The following is a 21,445-nucleotide window of genomic DNA, read 5'->3' as shown; positions in this document are numbered from 1 at the left end:
CTGTGCGGACTCCCTATGTAGATTTGAAGGGATCATTCTAACGAAAACACAACCATTCTTAGTTTCTGATGTTTATACACTAATGAAAACATAGTTATGAATATTATATTCCATTTCTGCTAATAGATCCCCCAAAATGTTACACACTGTTCATTTAAAGTAAGAATTACGGTATTTTTCAACCTGGGTCTTATTTTCATAATTGTGTCTGTTTGAACTATGGGTCATGCTAAGCAAAGTTAGAGTGGCAAAGTCAGAATACAATTATAAACATAAAATAATTTAAATATAATGATATGAATTTTCCTTTGCATTTTGATTCCATTTAAAACGCCAAAACAAAGTTTAAAATAGTGGACTTGCGTGCGTGCAGAGTGAATCTCTCTCTATTGTTCGCAGCCCCACTTTGTGGTTTAGTCTGATAAATCCAGTGGAGTATATTAATTATCTGAACTCCAGTTTGAATCACCAACTCTCTGCTGCTGCGCTGTGTGGGCGTGGTAGCAAATGAGAAAAGACCTTTGAAGTGAAGAAGAAGCCAGGTGGATGTGTAGTGATGACTCATGGTGCCCAGTCACTCAGCATCAGCTCGCTGAGACATGATCTCAAAGTTTCCTGGTTGAGCCGTTTTGTCTATCACTGAGGTGGTGAAATTGGAGAGTCTGTTTCCAAGCGATGAAGCATCATATCAGATATTCTCCTCTGTCAATGCTCTACTAAAGACTACATTCACCTAGATGGGTGTTGTAGCATCAATAGGTACACTGACTCATGTATTAGTCATTATGCTGACTCATGCTAATGCTCTCTCTTGCTTTCTCCACTATTGGACCCTTATCTTCTCTTATAAAGACAAGCACTTTCTCCCTTGAGCTACTGATGATGATAGCAGCTTTGGCCCTGGTGCTCTGTCCCGCCTTTGTTGCATTGTTGCTTTAAATGTGCTGATAAAGACATTTTAAAGAAAGAGTTTGATATTTTGAGAGATATGGTTATTTGCTATCCTTCTGAAAGAAGATAAGATAGATAAGAAGATTGATACCATTTGAATGTCTGTACGCTAAATATGAAAGTACAGATGGCAGATTAGCTTAGCTTAGCACCAAGACTGGAAACAGGGGGAAACAGCTCATCTCAACTCATTTTGTCTTGAGCTCTTTCACACAGAACACAGTAGGGGTGTAACGATTCATCTACTATCCATGTATCCATTTATATTCCTACGATCCAACTACATTGACAGGTACTCGGCAAGTTGTCCTTAACAGGAGACGTATATCGATATAAAATAGATTTGAAACGCAAATATCGATTGTATGGATACTAAGGATTTACACCTTGTATTGGACGACAAACGTCATATGAAAGTGTTTTTTAGCTCTTTTATTAGTAAAGAAATGTTAAACGTTACTCCAGTTCACTCTCCAGACATGCGGCAGCTTGCCAGTCTGCAGCACGAGCACGCATCCATAGCGTGCATGCAGACGAACGGCGCACCGGACTCCTCGCTCTCTCACGTGAAAGGTAGCGGCGTGGAGGGAGACGGACACCGGTCTGCATGAGACGAGGGCGGCTTCACCCACCGGAGCTTTCCCCGTGTGCTGTCGTTGTTTCATTCAGAGAAAATTATGCAGCGCATACCAGATCCATTCCTTCCGTTCTTACCTTTCACAATAAAAGCCCTAGACATATTTATTCACAGGCGAGTATTTCGCATTTCCGTGTCGTTCATCAACACGCCCCGTGCGTAAAGGCCGTTACTCGCAGAAAGAAATCAAAGAATATTTTCCAAAATGTCCGTGGTGATAAAGACATTTTAACTTATTCTGCCTTTAAATCATTTTGAATATGTTTCTACTGTATTGTTTCATGCATATGTTGATAAAAATACACTTTTTACATATCTTGACAGAAATATTTCTGCCAAAGAAATGGAGGTTGTGAGGTGGGGGAGCAAATGTAATTTATTTGGCCTAGATTATGTCAAGATTATCATCAATCCTGGGTTTTACATCTGTACCAGCAAACTAATAACACTGCACATCTGGGGAATAACCTTTTCCCATCCTCCCTGATGAAAGCTCTCCATATAGTGGAGTTACCATCCAGAGGTGAAAAGTGGAGGGGTGTCTGCAGTCTGATTGCTCCCTCACTACCAACTCAGAAAGGTCTCAACTGGCCGCTCCTCCACCTTGGCAAGCCAGCGAGTCCAAACAGCTGACATCATCCCGCAGGAAGCCGGGAAGCCTTATTGCAAGGTGAGACCTGGGTTAGAAAAATATGCTTTGATCCAAACGGGGGCCACAGGAAGGTCTTTCCAACAAGCCTCCTAACACCCGAGTGGTGACGGGGCTGCAGACTCTTCACGTTGGTGATAGAATGGCTTTTGTGTAGTCCAGGCCACATTGGAAAACTGTGGATTAAAGCTGATGTAGGCAGCTCGGAGCAAATTTGATTAAAAAAAGTGATTTTTATAAAACGGTCGTTATATCGTGACAGTAGTACATGAGACAGGTAACCTGTAAACAAGTCATGTTCCTCTGTGTCCTCCGGTGCTCCTAACGGCATCTGCAAGATTTCACAGACCGGAGGAAAACAAGCATTCAGAGCTGATCTGAAGTCTGCTGTCAATCACTCGCAAACTCCGACCAAACAGTCAAACTAGTCAGCGCTGATCAAATATCAATCAATATTCTGTTACGTTAATGTCTATTTCTTACCTCACATGTTTTCAGAATCATCTTGTAGTGCACGGTTTAGCTGTAAAATGAGAACGTTTGTGACGCCGCCGCCATTGTGGAATCTGGTGAAGGAACGGCAAGTTCTGGTCACATGACCGGAGCACAGCCAATAGGAACGCTCTCTCAATGAAATGACCTGTGATTGGTCAAAGTCTCCCGTCACGGCTAGATGTTCTAAAGTCTGAAACAGAGCCATGAGGAGGAGCAGAAGTCTAGTTTCCTCTCAGAAAACTTGAATTACAATATGCTGAAAGGGTATTATGGGATTTTTGCCCAATGATGCCAAAAATATACTGACTACTGCTGCCTCAAATATATGGAAATATTTTAGGATTGAGGATATAGAACATATAGGTTTGAAGATATAGAATATACAGCAGTATTCCCTACAGTAAAACACACTCTAATATGATCATGCATCATGAGATAATGATGATAAGAGATGAGTAAACACAGTGAGACACCCTATCTAGATTAATTCAAGTAAGGCCCTCCTCTTTAGACAGTAGTGAGCATGGTATATTTCATATGGTTAGACTACCATCGTGTGGTTATCTACGAGCACTACAACACAATCTAACTTCCACCAGCTGATTTAATCCACTGCACTATATTTGCTCCTAAAGAATAAAAAAGACAGAAATTGTACAAGTAAATATACTCATGTTGTTGACATGGGTTGATCTTAAATTCAACATAAATTCACCTTTATTGAAACACCTTCGATTTTAAAACCATACAACACATAAAGACAAGTGGTAGTTTGAGCAACAATGACCAGCATAGTGTGAGCATAAAATGTTTTTTTTGTCCTTTAATCCACAGCTTTCTGGCCAGCTTTTGTTGGTTCGAAGTGCAGCTGGCACATTAAGTGCATGTATCCGACGATTTAAAAAATGGGCGGCTTCAGATGTGCAGAAATTCCAACCGTTTCTTCTGATCCGCTCAGTTTTACATCAAAGCTCCCTGTGTGGACTTGTGGTCGTCTCCGATGCTTCCGACTCCTCTTCTTCTGATGAGAATAGAAACATGTATAAATTATAATATAAAATCTCAAATAATCAGTCTTATATATTCCCTTTTAATATTGATAATATTATTGTAAAACTTAATAATGAAGTACAGAAAAATTTCCCAAATAGCTGAATTGTGACAAGGCATACAGACGTGGACAAAATTGTTGGTACCCTTCCGTTAAAGAAAGAAAAACCCACAATAGTCACTGAAATAACTTGAAACTGACAAAAGTAATAATAAATAAAAATTTACTGAAAATTAACTAATGAAAATCAGACATTGCTTTTGAATTGTGGTTCAACAGAATCATTTTAAAAAACAAACTAATGAAACTGACCTGGACAAAAAATTATGGTACCCCTAGAAAAGATGTAAAATAATGTGACCATAGGGACATATGAAACTAAGGTGTCCTGTAAATAGCATCACAGGTGTCTTCAAACTTTTAATCAGTCAGTCTGCCTATTTAAAGGGTGAAAAGTAGTCACTATGCTGTTTGGTATCATGGTGTGTACCACACTGAACATGGACCACAGAAAGCTAAGGAGAGAGTTGTCTCAGGAGATGAGAAAGAAAATTATTGACAAGCATGTTAAAGGTAAAGGCTATAAGACCATCTCCAAGCAGCTTGATGTTCCTGTGACTACAGCTGCACATATTATTCAGAAGTTTAAGGTCCATGGGACTGTAGCCAACCTCCCTGGACGTGGCCGCAAGAGGAAAATTGATGACAAATCGAAGAGACGGATAATACGAATGGTAACCAAAGAGCCCAGAACAACTTCCAAAGAGATTAGAGGTGAACTCCAAGGTCACGGTACATCAGTGTCAGATCGCACCATCCGTCACTGTTTGAGCCAAAGTGGACTTAATGGAAGACGACCGAGGAGGACACCAAATCATAAAAAAGCGAGACTGGAATTTGCCAAAATGCATATTGACAAGCCACAAAGCTTCTGGGAGAATGTCCTTTGGACAGATGAGACAAAACTGGAGCTTTTTGGCAAGTCACATCAGCTCTATGTTCGAAGACGCAATAATGAAGCATACAAAGAAAAGAACACTGTACCTAATGTGAAACATGGAGGAGGCTCGGTTATGTTATGGGGCTGCTTTGCTGCATCTGGCACAGGGTGTCTTGAATATGTGCAGGGTGCAATGAAATCTCAAGACTATCAAGGCATTCTGGAGCGAAATGTGCTGCCCAGTGTCAGAAAGCTTGGTCTCAGTTGCAGGTCATGGGTCCTCCAACAGGATAATGACCCAAAACACAGCTAAAAACACCCAAGAATGGCTAAGAACAAAATATTGGACTATTCTGAAGTGGCCTTCTATGAGCCCTGATCTAAATCCTATTGAACATCTGTGGAAGGAGCTGAAACATGCAGTCTGGAGAAGGCACCCTTCAAACCTGAGACAGCTGGAGCAGTTTGCTCAAGAGGAGTGGGCCAAAATACCTGTCGACAGGTGCAAAAGTCTCATTGAGAGTTACAGAAATCGCTTGTTTGCAGTGATTGCCTCAAAAGGTTGTGCAACAAAATATTAAGTTAAGGGTACCATCATTTTTGTCTAGGCCAGTTTTATTAGTTTGTTTTTTAAAATGATTCTGTTGAACCACAATTCAAAAACAATGTCTGATTTTCATTAGTTAATTTTCAGTAAATTTTTATTCATTATTACTTTTGTCAGTTTCAAGTTATTTCAGTGACCGTTGTGGGTTTGTCTTTCTTTAACGGAAGGGTACCAACAATTTTGTCCACGTCTGTATGTGTTTCTAAAATAACAATATTTTTAGGGCTGTCAATCTATTCAAATATTTAATTGCATGATTGTCCATACTTAATCACGATCAATCGCAAATTAATTACACATTTTTTATCTGTTCAAAATGTACCTTAAAAGGGAGATTTGTCAAGTATTTAATCCTCTTATCAACATGGGAGTGGACAAATATGCTGCTTTATGCAAACATATGTATATATTTATTATTGTAAATCAATGAACAACACAAAACAATGACAGATATTGTCCAGAAACCCTCACAGGTACTGCATTTAGCATAAATAATATGCTCCAATCATAACATGGCAAACTGCAGCCCAGCAGGCAACAACAGCTGTCAGTGTGTCAGTGTGCTGACTTGACTATGACTTGCCCCCAAAACTGCATGTGATTATCATAAAGTGGGCATGTCTGTAAAGGGGAGACTCGTGGGTACCCATAGAACCCATTTACATTCACTGATCTGGAGGTCAGAGGTCAAGGGACCCCTTTGAAAATGGTCATTTCTTTGCCAAATTTTAGTGTAAGTTTGGAGCGTTATTTAACCTCCTTTGTGACAAGATCGTATGACGTGGTTGGTACCAATGGATTCCTCAAGTTTTCTAGTTTCATATACCTCTACCTTTATCTTTACTGTAGCTTTAAAACTGAGCCCCCCCACAACCTAAAAAGCACAAGTTGATTTAATGCCTTAAAGAAATTAGTGACGTTAAAACTAGTTTGCGTTAATGCGTTATTATCCTGTAGTGGACAAAGTAAACTTTCTGTTCAACAAATATAAAAAAAGCTACAGCTAATATGCACAAATCATATTGAAACTAGAAGTGCACTCGGAGAGCGCAGACCTCCGCCACGGCAGGTTTCATTTGGGCCTTGGCGGAGGTAACCAGTCCTTAAACCAACATTAATCCTCACCTGGCTGTGGCGTTTGGACACACTCTCCATCTCGCTCCTCGTAGCCACTCGAGCAGACGCACACATGGCTGCCTTTAGTGTTGACACACTGCTCGTGCTCCTTCGTGCATACTGGTTCTGGCTGGGAGCACTCATCCACATCTGGAGAACACAATGCAATACATCTTCTGATAATGTCAACCCCAGACAGAAAGCTTTCATCACCAATAGTTGCTAACATGGAAGTGTGACAAAGCCAATGGAATAAAAGCTAAAATGTCTCATTAAAAGGAAAGGCAAAGATACCTTCATCTGACCGCTGGCTCACACGTTCTTCTACAATTAATACACAGCAGTGTTTCCCATACAATTAATATACAGCAGTGTTTCCCAAAGACTGGGTCGGGACCCACAGGTGGACTGCAGGAGGTTTTATTAGGGTCGCCAAATAAATTTGCAGAATTTCTTCCATAGCTTTTTATTTTTCATGAATCTATCTGCAGTACACCTTTGAGCCACATGAAGGAGCCTGACTGTTCCTATTGTTTTGATAATTGTAGCCTATTTATAACATTGAATCTAATATGAACAGCTGGCATACAGTCTGATTGTTTTCCTGATCAGAGGAAAGAAATGAAAGCATAGTATTTATTTGGTCTCATTTATAAAATAATTAAAATGTGTTTTCAATAACAAAGTTGTGATTTATCAAATGTATATCTCTTTGGAAATGGCTTGTTTAGCTATTCAAGATAATGTAAGGTGATGCTCATGGAAATGATACGGAAATGGTCCAGAACGTTCAATGCACAAATTCGCTCTTCTCGTGATTAGACACGGCCTACTGGGAATTGGGACATTATGGTTTGTCATTTTTAAAAAGTAGGTCCCCAGAAAAAAAAAAAGGTTTTGGTAAACACTGCTAGACAGCATAAAGGAGTGGAAACCCCTCAAACAGTAAAGTGTTGACATCGTACCTGTGCAGGTGCCCTCTGTGTCCTGGTACCCGCTGGCACAAGCCTGGCAGTTATCAGGCCCGGCCCCGGTGCAGCCGGAGCACACACTGTCACAGGCTGCAAAGGACAAATACACAAAAACACTTTCTATTAGATATTACAATATCACTACAAATATTTTAATAAGCATTTTATTATTGTGTGTCCAAATCTTACAGACCAAAATGTCGTGAAAAACGGTCTGGAAGTGAGTAATTACCCTGGCAGGAGTAGGAGCCTTCCGTGTTAAGGCAGTATTGGTTTTCTTCACATGGAGAAGGATCTTTGGAGCACTCGTTTATATCTGGAACACATGAGATGCACTGCAGTGAGTCAGTGGTGTACACAGACCGTATATCTTTGCTGTGTTTCCTGTATACTACATGGAGACTTTTTAATAGTCCTCTTACCAACACAAGCCTCCTGCTCATCCTCCTCCCAGCCTTCTTTGCACTCATCACAGTCCTGATTGGTCGCTCCAGTGCAGGTTTTACAGGAGTCGTCGCATTCTGCAGGAGGAGGTGAAGCACAACAGATTTCCTACTCACTCTTTTCCTCACGTGTATATGAAAGTAAGCTGGTGGTGCACCAGCGGCTGCTCGTTTAGCCGATCTGTGTTGAAGTGTACCTGTGCACAGAGAGAACGTGTCGTTCCTCACTTCGTCGAAGTAGCCGCTGATGCAGTCTAGGCAGAACTCCCCTTCGTAACCGTGGTCGCAGCTGCACTTTCCGTCCCCTCCGCGAGTCCCGTCGCCGTCGCAGTTTCCGTGTCCATGACAAGGTCGGTCAGAGCCCCCCACACAGGCTACAAAACATCACATCACAAAGACAGCAAAAACACTTTTAGCACCAGGTTTGTGGGGTTCTTTTGTTATTAGTTATTTAGCTACAGTATATCTAATCTGTCCTACGCTTTATGAAAGGGTTTTCCTCACCATTGCAGTCCGGTCCAAACATTCCCTTTGGACAGCACACTTTGATGGTTTCAATGCAGAACCATTTATGCAGATCAGGATGCTTTGTTTTCCTGCATAGCAACAGGAAAGAAAACAGAAAGAGATGACATAATCTACTAAGTGAAACAATCTTTTAATACCGAAAGAACTGTGCGGGTGAAACCTCCGTCAGTGTGCCTCATCATGCTGGCAGGGCATCAATCAGTCGGTCTTGTATTTTGACACAAGCTGTGTTACATCCTAGTGTTGTGAAACTGACAGTTGACATCCAACCATCTTGCCACTGTGGCTGACTGCTCTGGCATGAAACTTTGCCAATATTTGCATTAGCCAACACCCACCTCTTGAACCACCAAGTCTCAAAATGATCTTCGTGCTCCTCCAACATGCGGTTGCACTCGAAGCTGCTGCTGTCACACAGCCCCTCCACAATCTCCATCAGACGGATCTCGCTGTGAAGGAAGAAACCAGATGAATGGAAAGAAGGTTCAAGAAGGTGGAGTTCAAACAGGAAGTGTTTGTTGCACAAGTTTGTAGGAATTACAAGATCACCTGCCAAATGCTGCAGTCTCAAGGTTTGCCTATACTAGCAGCCACTCAGGCACACAGTTAGCTATATTCACATGCTTATTGCTTATCTCTGATAAGCGTTTTGTGCCAAGTACAACAGCCAGCAGCTCTGGTGCAAAGCAAACAGCTCTGCTGACCTGTCTCTGTGACAGGGTGACCTGGACAGGACATGATGTCTCACCTTGTCTCATATTTAGAGAGTTTTCTCTCCTCCCAGGCTGTGTTGCCTCCGCCAAAGTTCTGCTTTGCTGTTCTGTCAAAGCCCTGAAATACAACAAGAGTGTCACTGTTTGTACACAAAGAACAAGTTGAAGACATTTCAGCCATTTGGCACCATTAAAAGGTAGGTAGGAGGAAAGAGTCCCAATATCAGAGCAAGGTGATGACAACACACAGGACAGGTGTAGTAGTGTCCTCTTACCTTGTTGAAGTTGTCAGTGATCTGCTGACAGGTAGAACAGGCGCTCTTTAAATCTTTCTTGGCGTCGGTGACTTGAACAAGTAAAAGAAGAATTACACAAGACAGCCGCAGCAGCCGCATTTGAAGACCGGTGGACAGCCGAGGACCGGTGGACAGCCGAGGACCGGTGGACAGCATCTCAGCCGATCACACGTTCATATCAGGACACACGCTAATACTAAAGCGCTGCACGGCTCGGACACATCTAACTGAGCTGCTCCTAACATTCAATGCAAAGCGCACCAACGTGCTATTTACGGTATTTACATGCCGGCTGTTGAGTAAAACGATGCGGCTTTACACTTCCGCGTTAGCCTCTTGCTCGTATTGTGTCTTGAGCTGATTGGCTCAGATCGCCTGTCAAACAAATGTTCAACCAATCATAAGCCGCCACGCGCGGGACAAAAGCGCTTCGTTCACACGTGGAAAATTCAGGAATTCTATTAGTAATGTTTAAAATAATTTAGTTTCTCCTATTTGGCGAGTTTTTAGAGAAAAATGTCTAAACAAGTTCTATATCACGTTACTGGAAAGAAATAATGTAAATATTTTTAGCGATATGAAACATGTTGACTTCCTGTCTGGCCCGGAAGTGATAGTGAGTTCAGCTGTCATGGCTGAGAAGAGGAGTGCTTCAGAGCTGCCTCTGCTGTGTTTATTAATAACTGTGTCTCTCCTGCATTTATTCATCTGTCCCTTCACTAAAGTTGAGGAGAGCTTTAATTTACAAGCGGTGCACGACATTCTGTATCATAGACTGGACTTTGACAAGGTAAGCAGCTGTTATTGGTGCTAGATGTGCTAACATGCTAACATGCTAACTGCACAGCAGCAGTGAATGACGTCATTATTGTTTTGAAATCACAAACCACACCAACCATACACACAACACAGTGAGCAGAGCTAGCAGGTAGCATAGAGCTTCACAGTTTCATCATCTGTTTGAATGTAAAACTCCTTCACATAAACAATACATCTGAGCTTGTACTGTAGTATGTACTGTAGTTTGTACTGTAGGTTGTACTGTAGCTTGTACTGTAGTTTGTGCAGTAGTTTGTACTGTAGCTTGTACTGTAGTTTGTGCAGTAGTTTGTACTGTAGCTTGTACTGTAGCTTGTACTGTAGTTTGTGCTGTAGCTTGTACTGTAGTTTGTGCTGTAGTTTGTACTGTAGTTTGTACTGTAGTTTGTACTGTAGCTTGTACTGTAGTTTGTGCAGTAGTTTGTACTGTAGTTTGTGCTGTAGTTTGTGCTGTAGCTTGTACTGTAGTTTGTGCAGTAGTTTGTACTGTAGCTTGTACTGTAGTTTGTGCAGTAGTTTGTACTGTAGCTTGTACTGTAGCTTGTACTGTAGTTTGTGCAGTAGCTTGTACTGTAGCTTGTACTGTAGTTTGTGCAGTAGTTTGTACTGTAGCTTGTACTGTAGCTTGTACTGTAGTTTGTGCAGTAGTTTGTACTGTAGCTTGTACTGTAGCTTGTACTGTAGTTTGTTCTGTAGCTTGTACTGTAGTTTGTGCTGTAGTTTGTACAGTAGTTTGTACTGTAGTTTGTGCTGTAGTTTGTGCAGTAGTTTGTACTGTAGCTTGTACTGTAGTTTGTGCTGTAGTTTGTGCAGTAGTTTGTACTGTAGTTTGTGCAGTAGTTTGTACTGTAGTTTGTGCTGTAGTTTGTGCTGTAGCTTGTACTGTAGTTTGTGCAGTAGTTTGTACTGTAGTTTGTACTGTAGCTTGTGCTGTAGTTTGTGCAGTAGTTTGTGCAGTAGTTTGTACTGTAGGTTGTACTGTAGTTTGTGCTGTAGTTTGTGCAGTAGTTTGTACTGTAGCTTGTACTGTAGTTTGTGCTGTAGTTTGTGCAGTAGTTTGTACTGTAGTTTGTACTGTAGTTTGTGCTGTAGTTTGTGCAGTAGTTTGTACTGTAGTTTGTACTGTAGCTTGTACTGTAGTTTGTACTGTAGTTTGTGCTGTAGCTTGTGCTGTAGTTTATACTGTAGTTTGTGCAGTAGTTTGTGCTGTAGTTTGTGCTGTGGTTTGTGCTGTAGTTTGTACTGTAGTTTGTACTGTAGTTTGTGCTGTAGTTTGTGATGTAGCTTGTACTGTAGTTTGTGCTGTAGTTTGTGCAGTAGTTTGTACTGTAGTTTTTACTGTAGTTTGTGCTGTAGCTTGTGCTGTTTACAGGATCACTGTGTTGGTAAGTGAAATTAATCCTGAATAACTACTGCTATAAACTATAATATGTAACTATACTGCTTTAATAAAAGTATGTGGCATCATTGTCATATTAGCTAAAAAATGTAAATTTCATATTTGAAACAAAAATGTATGTCAATTTGATTTGCATAGCCCCAAATCATCCACTTCAGTGGTTTTACAGAACCATTCATATTAAATCATACAATCATAATACATTGTAGTATGCACTTTAACTTCATATACATATTGTATTTGTTCTCTAAAACAGTTTGTATTTATAATAATTATCTACAAAATATCAAACGAATTGAGGAAACAATCTCAGCTCAAGGTTCATTCAGTAGCTGTTTTGGAGCTTTTGATCATGATGCTCTTCATCAGAGGATGCAGTTGTCATGATAAATAGGATTACCGCCTTGCGTTTGTATGCCTCGACCAACCGGTCGAGTTTCAGTTTTTATCAATGTCTGTCCAAAATGTCATCATTTTATCCTATTAGACATTTGAGTGGAAATTGTCATAATTAGCATATGAACTCAGTGACCTTTGACCACCAAATTCTAATCAGTCCTAATCCTCGAGTCCAAGTGGACGTTTGTGCCTAATTTGAAGAAATTCCCTCCGAGCATTCTTGAGCTATCGCGTTCATGAGAATGGACCGGACCGGACGGGCAACCCGAAAACATTACGCCTCTGGCCACGGTTGTCGCCGGCGCGGAGCCATAAAAATAGAAATTATAACATTTACAGTTCAATGACAACTGGGCAAACTCCATCTGCTGAGGAAGACCATGTGATATGATTGAGAGCTCCAGCTCAGCTGTATTAAGTGTTGTTGAGACCAGAACTTATTTCAGTTTCAGTTTTATTTGTCATATGTAGGTTAACGCAGGGTCAACGGTAAAATGAAATTTATAGGATTAGAGAACGGGTCAACTCAGCAATAAAAGAAAAGATAAAATGAGGATAATAAGATATAATAACATTACAATAACCTTTGCTGTCTTTCAGTATGACCATCATGAGTTCCCTGGCGTGGTGCCACGGACTTTCCTTGGCCCCCTGGTCCTCTCGGTGCTCTGCTCCCCTGTTGTGTTTCTGTCCTCTCTGCTGGATGCACCAAAATTCTACACACAGCTGACAGGTAAATCACTAATATCTTGGTACTTTCCAATCCACTGATGTGGTTTGAAACAGTTAAAACAAATGCGTTCTCTTGATGTGTTCTGTGCAGTCCGAGCCTCCCTGGGAGTGTGTGTTGTCGGTGCTCTTTGGCTCATGCAGAAGGAAGTGAGGAGGCAGTTTGGCTCCACAGTTGCAGGGCTCTTCTGTCTGATGTGTGCTTCTCAGTTTCACCTAATGTTTTACAGCACCAGGACACTCCCTAATGTATTTGCATTGCCAATAGGTAAAGTACACGGTTAATAATATTCATCATAATCCAGAGGCTATGGATTCTTTTTCTGTTTTCCTAAATGAGAGTAAATCACAATGCCATTTTTCTCCTCAGTTCTGGTAGCATTCACTTCCTGGATGGCTCAGAGATACGGCTGGTTCATCAGCCTCTCTGCTTTAGTCATCATTGTGTTCCGGTCAGAGCTCTGCATCTTCCTCGGTCTCATGTTACTGATATCACTGTTGAGCAGGAGGCTGGGACTGCTGCACCTGCTTTACTATGCTGTTCCTGCTGGAATCCTGTCACTGGGTGAGTAGTGAGTGTAAAGTATGTGAATAGTACATGCTCAATAAACTGCTATCCAATGATTTCCTTCATCTTTTACAGCTCTGACGGTGGCCATTGACACCTTCTTTTGGAGGAAGTTGTTGTGGCCTGAAGGTCAGGTTTTGTGGTACAACACTATTCTCAACAAAAGCTCCAGCTGGGGAATATCCTTTCATTTAGCCGAGTACACGTCTACCACTTATGTGTGTGCATTTATTTAAAATGTAGTTAATTTACTGCCTCTGAAAACCATCAGGGATGATCTCCACCCCGCAGTTGTCCTTGACTCCCCAGTAAACCTCTCCCTTTCTGTGGTACTTCTACTCTGCCGTGCCCCGCGCCCTGGGCTGCACGCTGCTCTTCGTCCCCCTCGGACTCCTTGACAGGCGGATGAGGCTGCTGCTGCTGCCCGCTGCGGGCTTTGTCCTCATCTACTCGCTGCTGCCCCACAAGGAGCTGCGCTTCATCATATACACTTTCCCTGTGCTCAGCCTGGTGGCTGCCCGAGGCTGTTCTTTCATGTAAGTCAAAATGTATTACCCCGATGTAAAACAGGGCAGGAAATGTACATTTTATCAACCAACAGCAGTGTGTCATGGATTCAGACACAAACCACATACTTTGATTGCTTTATAACAGAAACAGAAGTCATTTGGAACATGGGAAACAGTTTGGAGTTCAGCAGCAACATGCTGTGTATTAGACTTTGCTGACATCTTGTGTCGACAGTGTCAACAGTGTTAACAGTGTGTGAGATGAGACACTCTCACATTGCTCACTCTCTTTTCCCTTTTGTGTTTTAGTTTGTGCAACTACCAGAAATCCTGGATGTATAAACTGGGCTCTGCAGTGGTGGTGGGCCAGCTGTTGACCAATGCAGCGTATTCTAGTATTAGTCTCTATGTTTCCCACCACAACTACCCAGGGGGCCAAGGACTGCAGGAACTACACAGACTGTTGCCTGTCACAACAGGTTGGAATCCTTTTTTATAGTTTCTATAACACTATTAATTCTAGCCAACTTTAAGAGGAGCTAATAACTTGATATGTATTCATGATTTAACCATTGAGAATGTGGAAAAACCTGATCATATATGTACATATTGTATGCAAGTTTGAGGGTGCTTCTTAGATTGCTTTCTAGTTTTAGTTTTTTCTATGTTGTGCAAGTATCTCAACTAAACTTAATTTATTGATGCGCACATGATTGATGATTAACTATATTAAATGTTGATATGGCTTTTTTTTTTATTTTATCAGTAATCATACAAAACTCTGTATACTAACCAAGGTTATAATAGTTTAGAATTTTCAATTAGTTTTAATTGAAATTAGTTTTACTTTTCCATTTCATTTTACTTTAGTTTTAGTTAGTTTTCAGAGTCAGTTTGCTTTTTAGTTTTACAGTAGTTTTAGTTTGTTTCTGTTAGGGCCAGGTATAATGTCTCAGAAGTATGTAGTTATGTATACATACAAAATATATGTCTGGAGAACTGTGTAATAATGTTTAATTTTTAATCTTCGTGCTACTTTAGTGAAGCGCACAGCACCATCTCCTGGAATCTCAAGTCCATTTCATTTCTGTAGCTCAACATCACAAGAGTTGACAGAAATTCATGCTCTCCTTTTTTTCAGTAGTGAAGGCTAAAATAAGGCTAAAATACTAAAACTAAAATTTATTTAATTTTTTTACCCAGGCAATATCATTTCAGTTAAAGTTTTTCTTAAGCTTTTATTTAGTTGTTTACTAAAAGTATTTTTCACTGCTTATTTTCGTTTTAGTTTACTATAATAACCCTGATACTAACATAATCAATCATTGAAAGCATGCATAAAAGCTTTATTCAGAGAACACTGTTCTCACATTGTTTGTCCCCTCAGATGCATTTGTCCATATTGACACTTATGCTGCTGAAACTGGAGTGTCTCGCTTCTTAGAGCAGAACTCAAACTGGAGGTTAGTGTATTTTTCTTTGTTTTGAACTAAAGTTTGTCAAAGGTAATGTACCGAATATTACCACTTTTGTAATGCAATCACTTCTATTTTCTTAACAGATATGACAAACGTGAGGACCTGAGCCTAACGAGTCCTGACATCAAGATCTACTCGCACCTACTGATGGAGGCGAATGTCACCAAGATACAGCTGCTCCAGGACACCCATCGGCCGCTGGCCTTCATCGAAGGTTACAGCAACATTGCCTTCAACATGTTTCGCTTCCCGCCTGTTAGTGTGCAATTAGAGAGAAAAACTGTGCTCATGGAGAGAACGATTGCAACCGGACAACAAAAAGAGCGACTTTAACAGGAATGTATTGAATTAAAGGGATAGTTTGGGTGTTTCTCAGTGGGACTGTATGAGATACTTATCCATAGTCAGTGTAGTACCTACAGTAGGTGGCGGTCGGCATGCCTCCAGTTAGGAGAAACAGAATGGAGTTACCGCACGGAAGCAAAGCAACATACTGCTGTGGACGGGGGAGCACCCACCTAAAGAAAATCAATATCAGTTTAAGTCTAATCTATATTTAGAATATTTTCACCGGTTAGTTCGGATTCACCAAAGTCACACAATAACACAAACGAACCGGTCGAGGCAGCGGTAGACCAGTAACCCCTGTGTTCTGAGAGGTCAAATTACAGGTTTTTTTCAATGGAGTCTGGTGCCTTTAGCGAGAGCATACCTGTAGATGGATACAACGGCTTGAGTTTCCCATAGGTAAGGGCTGTCTGACGGCAAGGTAAAGCGTTGAAAATATTCTAAATATAGTCTACACTTAAACTGATAATGTTCTTTTTAGGTGAGCCTTCCTCTTAGGTATCTAAAATATGTTTTGCTGCCGGCCCCGTCTACAGCAGTACATTGCTTTGGGTCTGTGCAGTAACTCCTCTTTGCTTCTCCAAACTGGGGGCGTCATCTACTGAAGATAATACACTGACTATGTTTAAGTACCTCATACAATCCCACTTGAAAACACCCAAACTATCCCTTTAAGGTGGTTTTTAGTGACCAAAAACTAAGACCCAAGGTGATCAAAATGAGTGCTCTGAATGGTTATAATGGGTTGGATTGGAATGCTATTGGTCTGAAAATAACAGGTCTATCATGCGTCACATTCCACTACAAATCAAGTACATAAATATATGTTGCATTGAACATCTTTTCTGATGTTAAAATGGTTCTCTCTTCTCATTGTGATGTGTAATGCATTGTGTTTCTCATGAATAGCAAGGAAAGAGTTCAAGCTTTCTTTGTGTGCAGACAATGAAACTTATCTTCTACAGACAGCTTTGCATTTTTTACCTCAGGCTGTTATTTGTATATTTTGTAGATAGATTTTATAGATGAATAAAGATGAAACTGAGTGGAGGAAACAAGATTTCTAAATTGGACTTTTGGTCTGTACACTAAAACATCTAACTGCTAACCAAAGAAAACCTCCTCGATATTGCATAAGGAAAACCTTTATTTAAAAATGACCACAAAATTTGCATGGTTCCAGTCTCAATGCTAAAACATTTATCAAATTAGGTTCAGAAGTCATTTAATATAAAAATGTACAGTACATTGTTTTTACTCAATAATAAACCCATAATTTAATCCCCTGGACATAAACTTAAATTGTGCTTAAGAGACAAATTGTATATTCCAAACAAACTGCTTATTCTGAAAATACAGCAATATTATACACGATCTTATTAAAAACATTTCGGCAAGTAAAAAAAAAAAAGGTCTATTTCTAAATGACAGTACCATGAGCCACAAATTCACAATGAAAATTAAATAACATTAACTTAAAACATCTTTCAGTCACAGCATTTATTTTTGGGCCATGTTTTCATTCAGAAAACAAACTCTGCATCTATCTTTAATACACAATAATTAAAAAAGCATCCTGATGTGATCTGTGTAATTTAACAAAAAATATTTACAGCATTTTTGACCTGAAGTAGTTTTGGATAAGGCACAAGGAGAGAGTAGACACAGAAAACAAAAAAAACATCGATTTACAAGCAAACACATTATCACCAACCCCTACAGCTAGAAAAACCCTCCCTCCCTGATACACTTTTCACTGAGACTTTTCATCACAACAGCTCCCAAGTGTTTTAACAGTAGTACACAGAATAAAATAAAACCTCCAAATCTGGCCTTTGCAGTGAGAATCAATCAGTGTATAAATCGATATTTTACATTTTTGCCCAACAGAAAACCCCCCATTTCACAGCTATGCAACTTGGTCCTCAATAAAGGGTTTTCAAGTTAATGCTCAACAAAAATCAGTACTGAAAATAAATCAGAGGGAGGTTGACCTTGAGGAACAGCAGACCCTCCATGTTTTCCAGTAAAGGCCTGGGCTGATTTAGGGCACAGTTGACACTAGCTGTGCTGAACAGTGTCTCTGCTGGGACGATGCTGGGAGGGCAGCCCACGTAACCGGCGGCTACTTTGGCAAGATCGGGCCACAGGAACTTTTTCAGGTTCCAATAGTCGAGGGGGTCACAGCTTTGATCGAGTATGTCTTCCTCAAGGTACTCCAGCACCGACAGCTCTGAGGACTTTGGTTTCTCCTCGTGTTTTATCTTTTGCCGGATGTCGGCCATCAGGGACCAGAGGTTGTCCTTGCTTGGGTGGGAGGCATTGGATGAAACGGGGGCCTCGTTGCAGCCGTTGGGCAACGGAGGCTTAACTGCAACTGAGGTAGACGAGGACAAGTCCAGCTCCCCGATCAGATCTTGTTTACATTGCTCGGCTTCTTCCTCTGTGAACAACGAAGTCTTGTATCGCGGGTCCAGCAAGGTCGCCCAGGTGTATCGCGGGTCGTGCAGAGTTGCGGACATTTTGCTCACCATGGCTTCCTTAAGAGACCTAAGCATATTGTCTATGCCCACGGTCTCATCAAACAGCAGGTCTATCTTTCTGTTGAGGATGTGAATGAGTGGTATCACTTGTCCCAGAGTGGCAGTGCGGTTGTTCATCTCCCTGCAGGCGACTTCGAACGGTTTCAGTGCATTGCAGACCGACAGCATTACCTCCCACTGATCGCAGCTGATCATTTCCCTGAAATTGCACTCGATCGACATCTCGTCGATGGCGTTCTTCTGCTCCACCAGCCGCTCCAGCATGAAAAAGGACGTCCTCCATTTGGAAGGGACATCCTGAATCAGTTGGTTCTCTGGCAGCTGGTGGACCCTCTGGAGCTCAGACAGCTTCTCCTTGGCCTTTGCCGAGCGGTGCACGCGCTCGCAGATCTTCCGTGCAATACTCAGAAGGTTCTGAACCATTCTCTGGCTCTTTATGGCTTCGCTAACAATGAGGTCTATAGTGTGTCCAAAACACTGCATGGTGACATGTCCGTGGTCCTCCAAGGTGTTTCCGATGGTGTTGTTATCCGTTACAGTGAACCCCTTTTTAAGCCCTGATGAGGTGATCCAAGAATCCCACAGATACTCAAGCTGCTTTGGGATGTCATGCATATCGTGATCACAGTCTATTTGTGAGACACTTAGGAGAGCGGAGCAGTGAAAGTCCTGACCGTGGGGTCTGACACTTGACTCGTACGTCGCCCAGTGGGCAGTAAGGGTCAGGTATTCCCTTGTCTGGCTACTGACCCAAATACTAGTTGTGAAGTGGACGACGCCACCTTCAGCCTCTTTCAGGTGGGTCAGCACAACGTCCTTCACCCTTTCGTACATGTCTGGTATGGCAGTGCTGGTAAAGTAAGAAGAAGGTGGTAGAGAATACTGAGGCTGGAGGAACTCTAGTAGTCTGTTCAGTCCAGCGTTCTCCACCATAGCTGATGGCTGAAGATCCAGTGCGAGCATTTCTGCGATAAGTTTGGTGATTTTTTTGGCAACCGGGTGGTGTTCATCAAACCTTTCACGGTTCTGTTCCGTGTCATAAACAGAAGTGTCCACAAGCTCTTGTTTAACGTGAATTTCAGCAGACGGCACATCACCTGAGATAGTATTGTTACTTTCAAGAACATGTCCATGGAACCTCTGCATGTGCCTGAAGAGGCAGCTGGTGCCGAGGTTTGTAGTCTTTTTGCCTCTGCTAATTGTGCGGCCACAGTGCAAACAAACCACCTTCGTGGGGTCAGTGGGTGAAATGGAGAAATGGTTCCACAGTTTTGACGTCTTTTTGCTGAAAACAGGCAGTGTTTGTGGCTTTTTCTCACTGGCGGGGCTCTCAGTTTCTTTGGTTGAAACTGCGTCTGTTGCGGTGAGATTGGTGTAGGGATGAGGGGAGGATTCCTTCTCATCTGTGCTTTTTTGGTTTTTGAGGACGTCCGGATGGCGTCTCATCAGATGCCTCATCAGGCAGCTTGTACCAAAGTCGCCCCGCTTCCCACGACTGATGACGCATGGACAGTAACGGCACAGTGCTTTTAACTGGTCAACTGGTGACACTATGAAATGGTGCCACACTTCGGACTTCACCCGTTTCATGATCTTCTTGTTTTGCTGGAAAACTGAATGATCCAGACTGAGGCTGGGGCCCTCGGAAAGGTTGCATGGTGAGAAAAGTAGCGGCATATCCTCCCCCTGAGTTTTGAAGGAGAGGTTGAGAGAGGATTCCTGTCCTGAGAGATTCATCACCTCATCAGATTCCACTGTTATATCCATGCTTTCCTCCATGCTTTGGGGAAATTCATTGGATATGGTTTCTGGTGAGGATGGAAGAAGGGGGGGTTCTTTTTTTACTTCCAGTGGATCCAGTAGTTGTGTGCGGGACAGTAGTGACGGTGGGTTTGTATAGGGTGGGGGAATGTGATTGCCCAGTCCATTTTCCTCAATGACGACCTCTTTGTGGGCCCTCCACATGTGACGAATGAGACAGCTTGTCCCTAGATCCTTCCCATTTTTACCCCGACTGAATTCATTCATGCAATGGATGCATACTGCTTTGGAATTGTCAGCAGGCGACAGGTAGAAGTGTTTCCATACAGCTGATCTCCGGCGGGAGCTGGAGCTTTTTGGGGTCCCGGGGAGGCGCTCGGCCACACCGTCTGACATGTCTTCAAGGTTGTTGTCATTGGAATGTGAGGACGAGAGCGCGCTGCAGAGGGTGTCGGCATACGGTTCTAGTTTTGGTTCGACTTTGGGCAACACTTCTTTGGATGACAGATCTGAATTTTCAGCTGAGGAGGTGGACGGTGAAGTGTATATTGAGGCAGAAGAAATAACGCTGTTTGTCAAGTCTCCGTTTTTTGGTGAGTTTGGGGATGGAGGTATCAAAGATGAGGCGAAGGAGCCAGTCAGACTGTTTAAGGATGCGTCTGATCCGTCTTGTAAAAGCACAGTGGGGTGAGCCCTTCGCACGTGCCTCATTAAACAACTTGTGCTGAGGTCTTTCTCGTTCTTCCCCCGACTGAACTCTTTCATGCAGTATAAACAGATTGCTTTGGTACCGTCTCGTGGTGATATGCAGAAGTGATTCCATGCAGGAGATTTTTTCCTCGGGTTGGTGGTACTCCTTATAGACGACAGAAGGCTCTGTGTGACGGCGTCCATGGCAACATCATAAAGGGTGCTTGTGTATCCACTTAGTAAATTACTATAGTCATCGCCATCTCTGGTTACAAAAGGGCCAACAGAGCTACCAAATCCTAGCCTGTCATCATCGTGGGTGTCCTCCTCCATTCCATTTGCATCCACAGGCTCCTCTTTGATATGTTGAGTTTCTTCATTCCCATTTTCATAATTTTCATTTCCCTCATTGTCAATGTTTAGGCATTTGTTTGAAGGAGTGGGAGAAGCTGGATCAGTCTCGCTTGCTTTGTCTGACTCCAGCTGTTTGTCATCCTGAGGAGATAAATGGGGAGAAGGGGGAGAGTCTTTATCCAGTGTTATTGAGGATCCAGCTGGTGAACTTGCATCCTCAGCGTCGTGAGGGCTAATGCTGTAGGATTTAAACACGTAGCCCTCCTGGCCCTCGATTTTCAGGCAGCTCCCTTTGGCCTCTCTTTTTTTAATTTCCATGGAGCCATTGGGTTCACCGATCATATCCTCGCTCATGTGAGACACCTCTTCCTCCCCATCCATGGCAGCAGCCCAAGGGTTTCTGTAGAATAGTCAGGTCTGCGTTGTCAAATGTGATCAGCTTGTTCAGGTG

The 21,445-nt window shown here is 42.1% G+C and overlaps 3 protein-coding genes across 3 annotated transcripts in view; 1 reads left to right on the top strand and 2 right to left on the bottom strand.

The window, feature by feature from the left end:
- Positions 1-3,420: 3,420 nt before the first annotated feature.
- On the bottom strand, positions 3,421-9,762 carry creld2 (cysteine-rich with EGF-like domains 2). Its single transcript, XM_074626196.1, has 10 exons — positions 9,377-9,762; positions 9,137-9,219; positions 8,727-8,837; positions 8,365-8,456; positions 8,058-8,234; positions 7,840-7,938; positions 7,650-7,733; positions 7,412-7,507; positions 6,456-6,596; positions 3,421-3,753 (listed from the first exon to the last, which is right to left on the bottom strand). The coding sequence occupies exons 1-10, from the start codon at positions 9,551-9,553 to the stop codon at positions 3,698-3,700; spliced, it is 1,116 nt and encodes a 371-aa protein (XP_074482297.1). The 5' UTR covers positions 9,554-9,762; the 3' UTR covers positions 3,421-3,697.
- A 248-nt stretch (positions 9,763-10,010) lies between these two features.
- alg12 (ALG12 alpha-1,6-mannosyltransferase) lies at positions 10,011-16,706 on the top strand. The gene is made up of 9 exons (XM_074626195.1): positions 10,011-10,187; positions 12,615-12,747; positions 12,838-13,011; positions 13,114-13,308; positions 13,387-13,491; positions 13,625-13,847; positions 14,130-14,299; positions 15,208-15,283; positions 15,382-16,706. Exons 1-9 carry the CDS (start codon positions 10,029-10,031, stop codon positions 15,629-15,631), a joined length of 1,485 nt encoding a protein of 494 aa, XP_074482296.1. The 5' UTR covers positions 10,011-10,028; the 3' UTR covers positions 15,632-16,706.
- Positions 16,707-16,775: 69 nt separating this feature from the next.
- zbed4 (zinc finger, BED-type containing 4) overlaps positions 16,776-21,445 on the bottom strand; it is a 9,567-nt gene continuing 4,897 nt past the window's right edge. The window contains exon 2 of the mRNA XM_074626194.1: positions 16,776-21,445. This exon is cut by the window's right edge and continues 122 nt beyond it. Within this exon, the coding sequence (XP_074482295.1) occupies positions 17,608-21,375 (3,768 nt within the window). The 5' untranslated portion in view covers positions 21,376-21,445 and the 3' untranslated portion in view covers positions 16,776-17,607.

This window comes from Sebastes fasciatus, chromosome 23 (assembly GCF_043250625.1).
Source record: "Sebastes fasciatus isolate fSebFas1 chromosome 23, fSebFas1.pri, whole genome shotgun sequence".
NCBI classification, from domain to species: domain Eukaryota; kingdom Metazoa; phylum Chordata; class Actinopteri; order Perciformes; family Sebastidae; genus Sebastes; species Sebastes fasciatus.
This window is presented reverse-complemented; position numbering and strand designations above follow the sequence as displayed.

Bases quoted from the DNA above. Each gene is read 5' to 3' on its own strand.
- creld2 (XM_074626196.1), bottom strand. From the start codon at position 9,553: ATGCTGTCCACCGGTCCTCGGCTGTCCACCGGTCCTCGGCTGTCCACC. The intron at 6,597-7,411 runs GTACGATGTCAA...TGTGTTCTCCAG, and splicing joins CACAGAGGGCACCTGCACAG to ATGTGGATGAGTGCTCCCAG. The intron at 3,754-6,455 runs GTGAGGATTAAT...TATTCTCATCAG, and splicing joins TGTCCAAACGCCACAGCCAG to AAGAAGAGGAGTCGGAAGCA.
- alg12 (XM_074626195.1), top strand. From the start codon at position 10,029: ATGGCTGAGAAGAGGAGTGCTTCAGAGCTGCCTCTGCTGTGTTTATTA. The intron at 13,309-13,386 runs GTGAGTAGTGAG...CATCTTTTACAG, and splicing joins TGCTGGAATCCTGTCACTGG to CTCTGACGGTGGCCATTGAC. The intron at 15,284-15,381 runs GTTAGTGTATTT...TTTTCTTAACAG, and splicing joins GAGCAGAACTCAAACTGGAG to ATATGACAAACGTGAGGACC.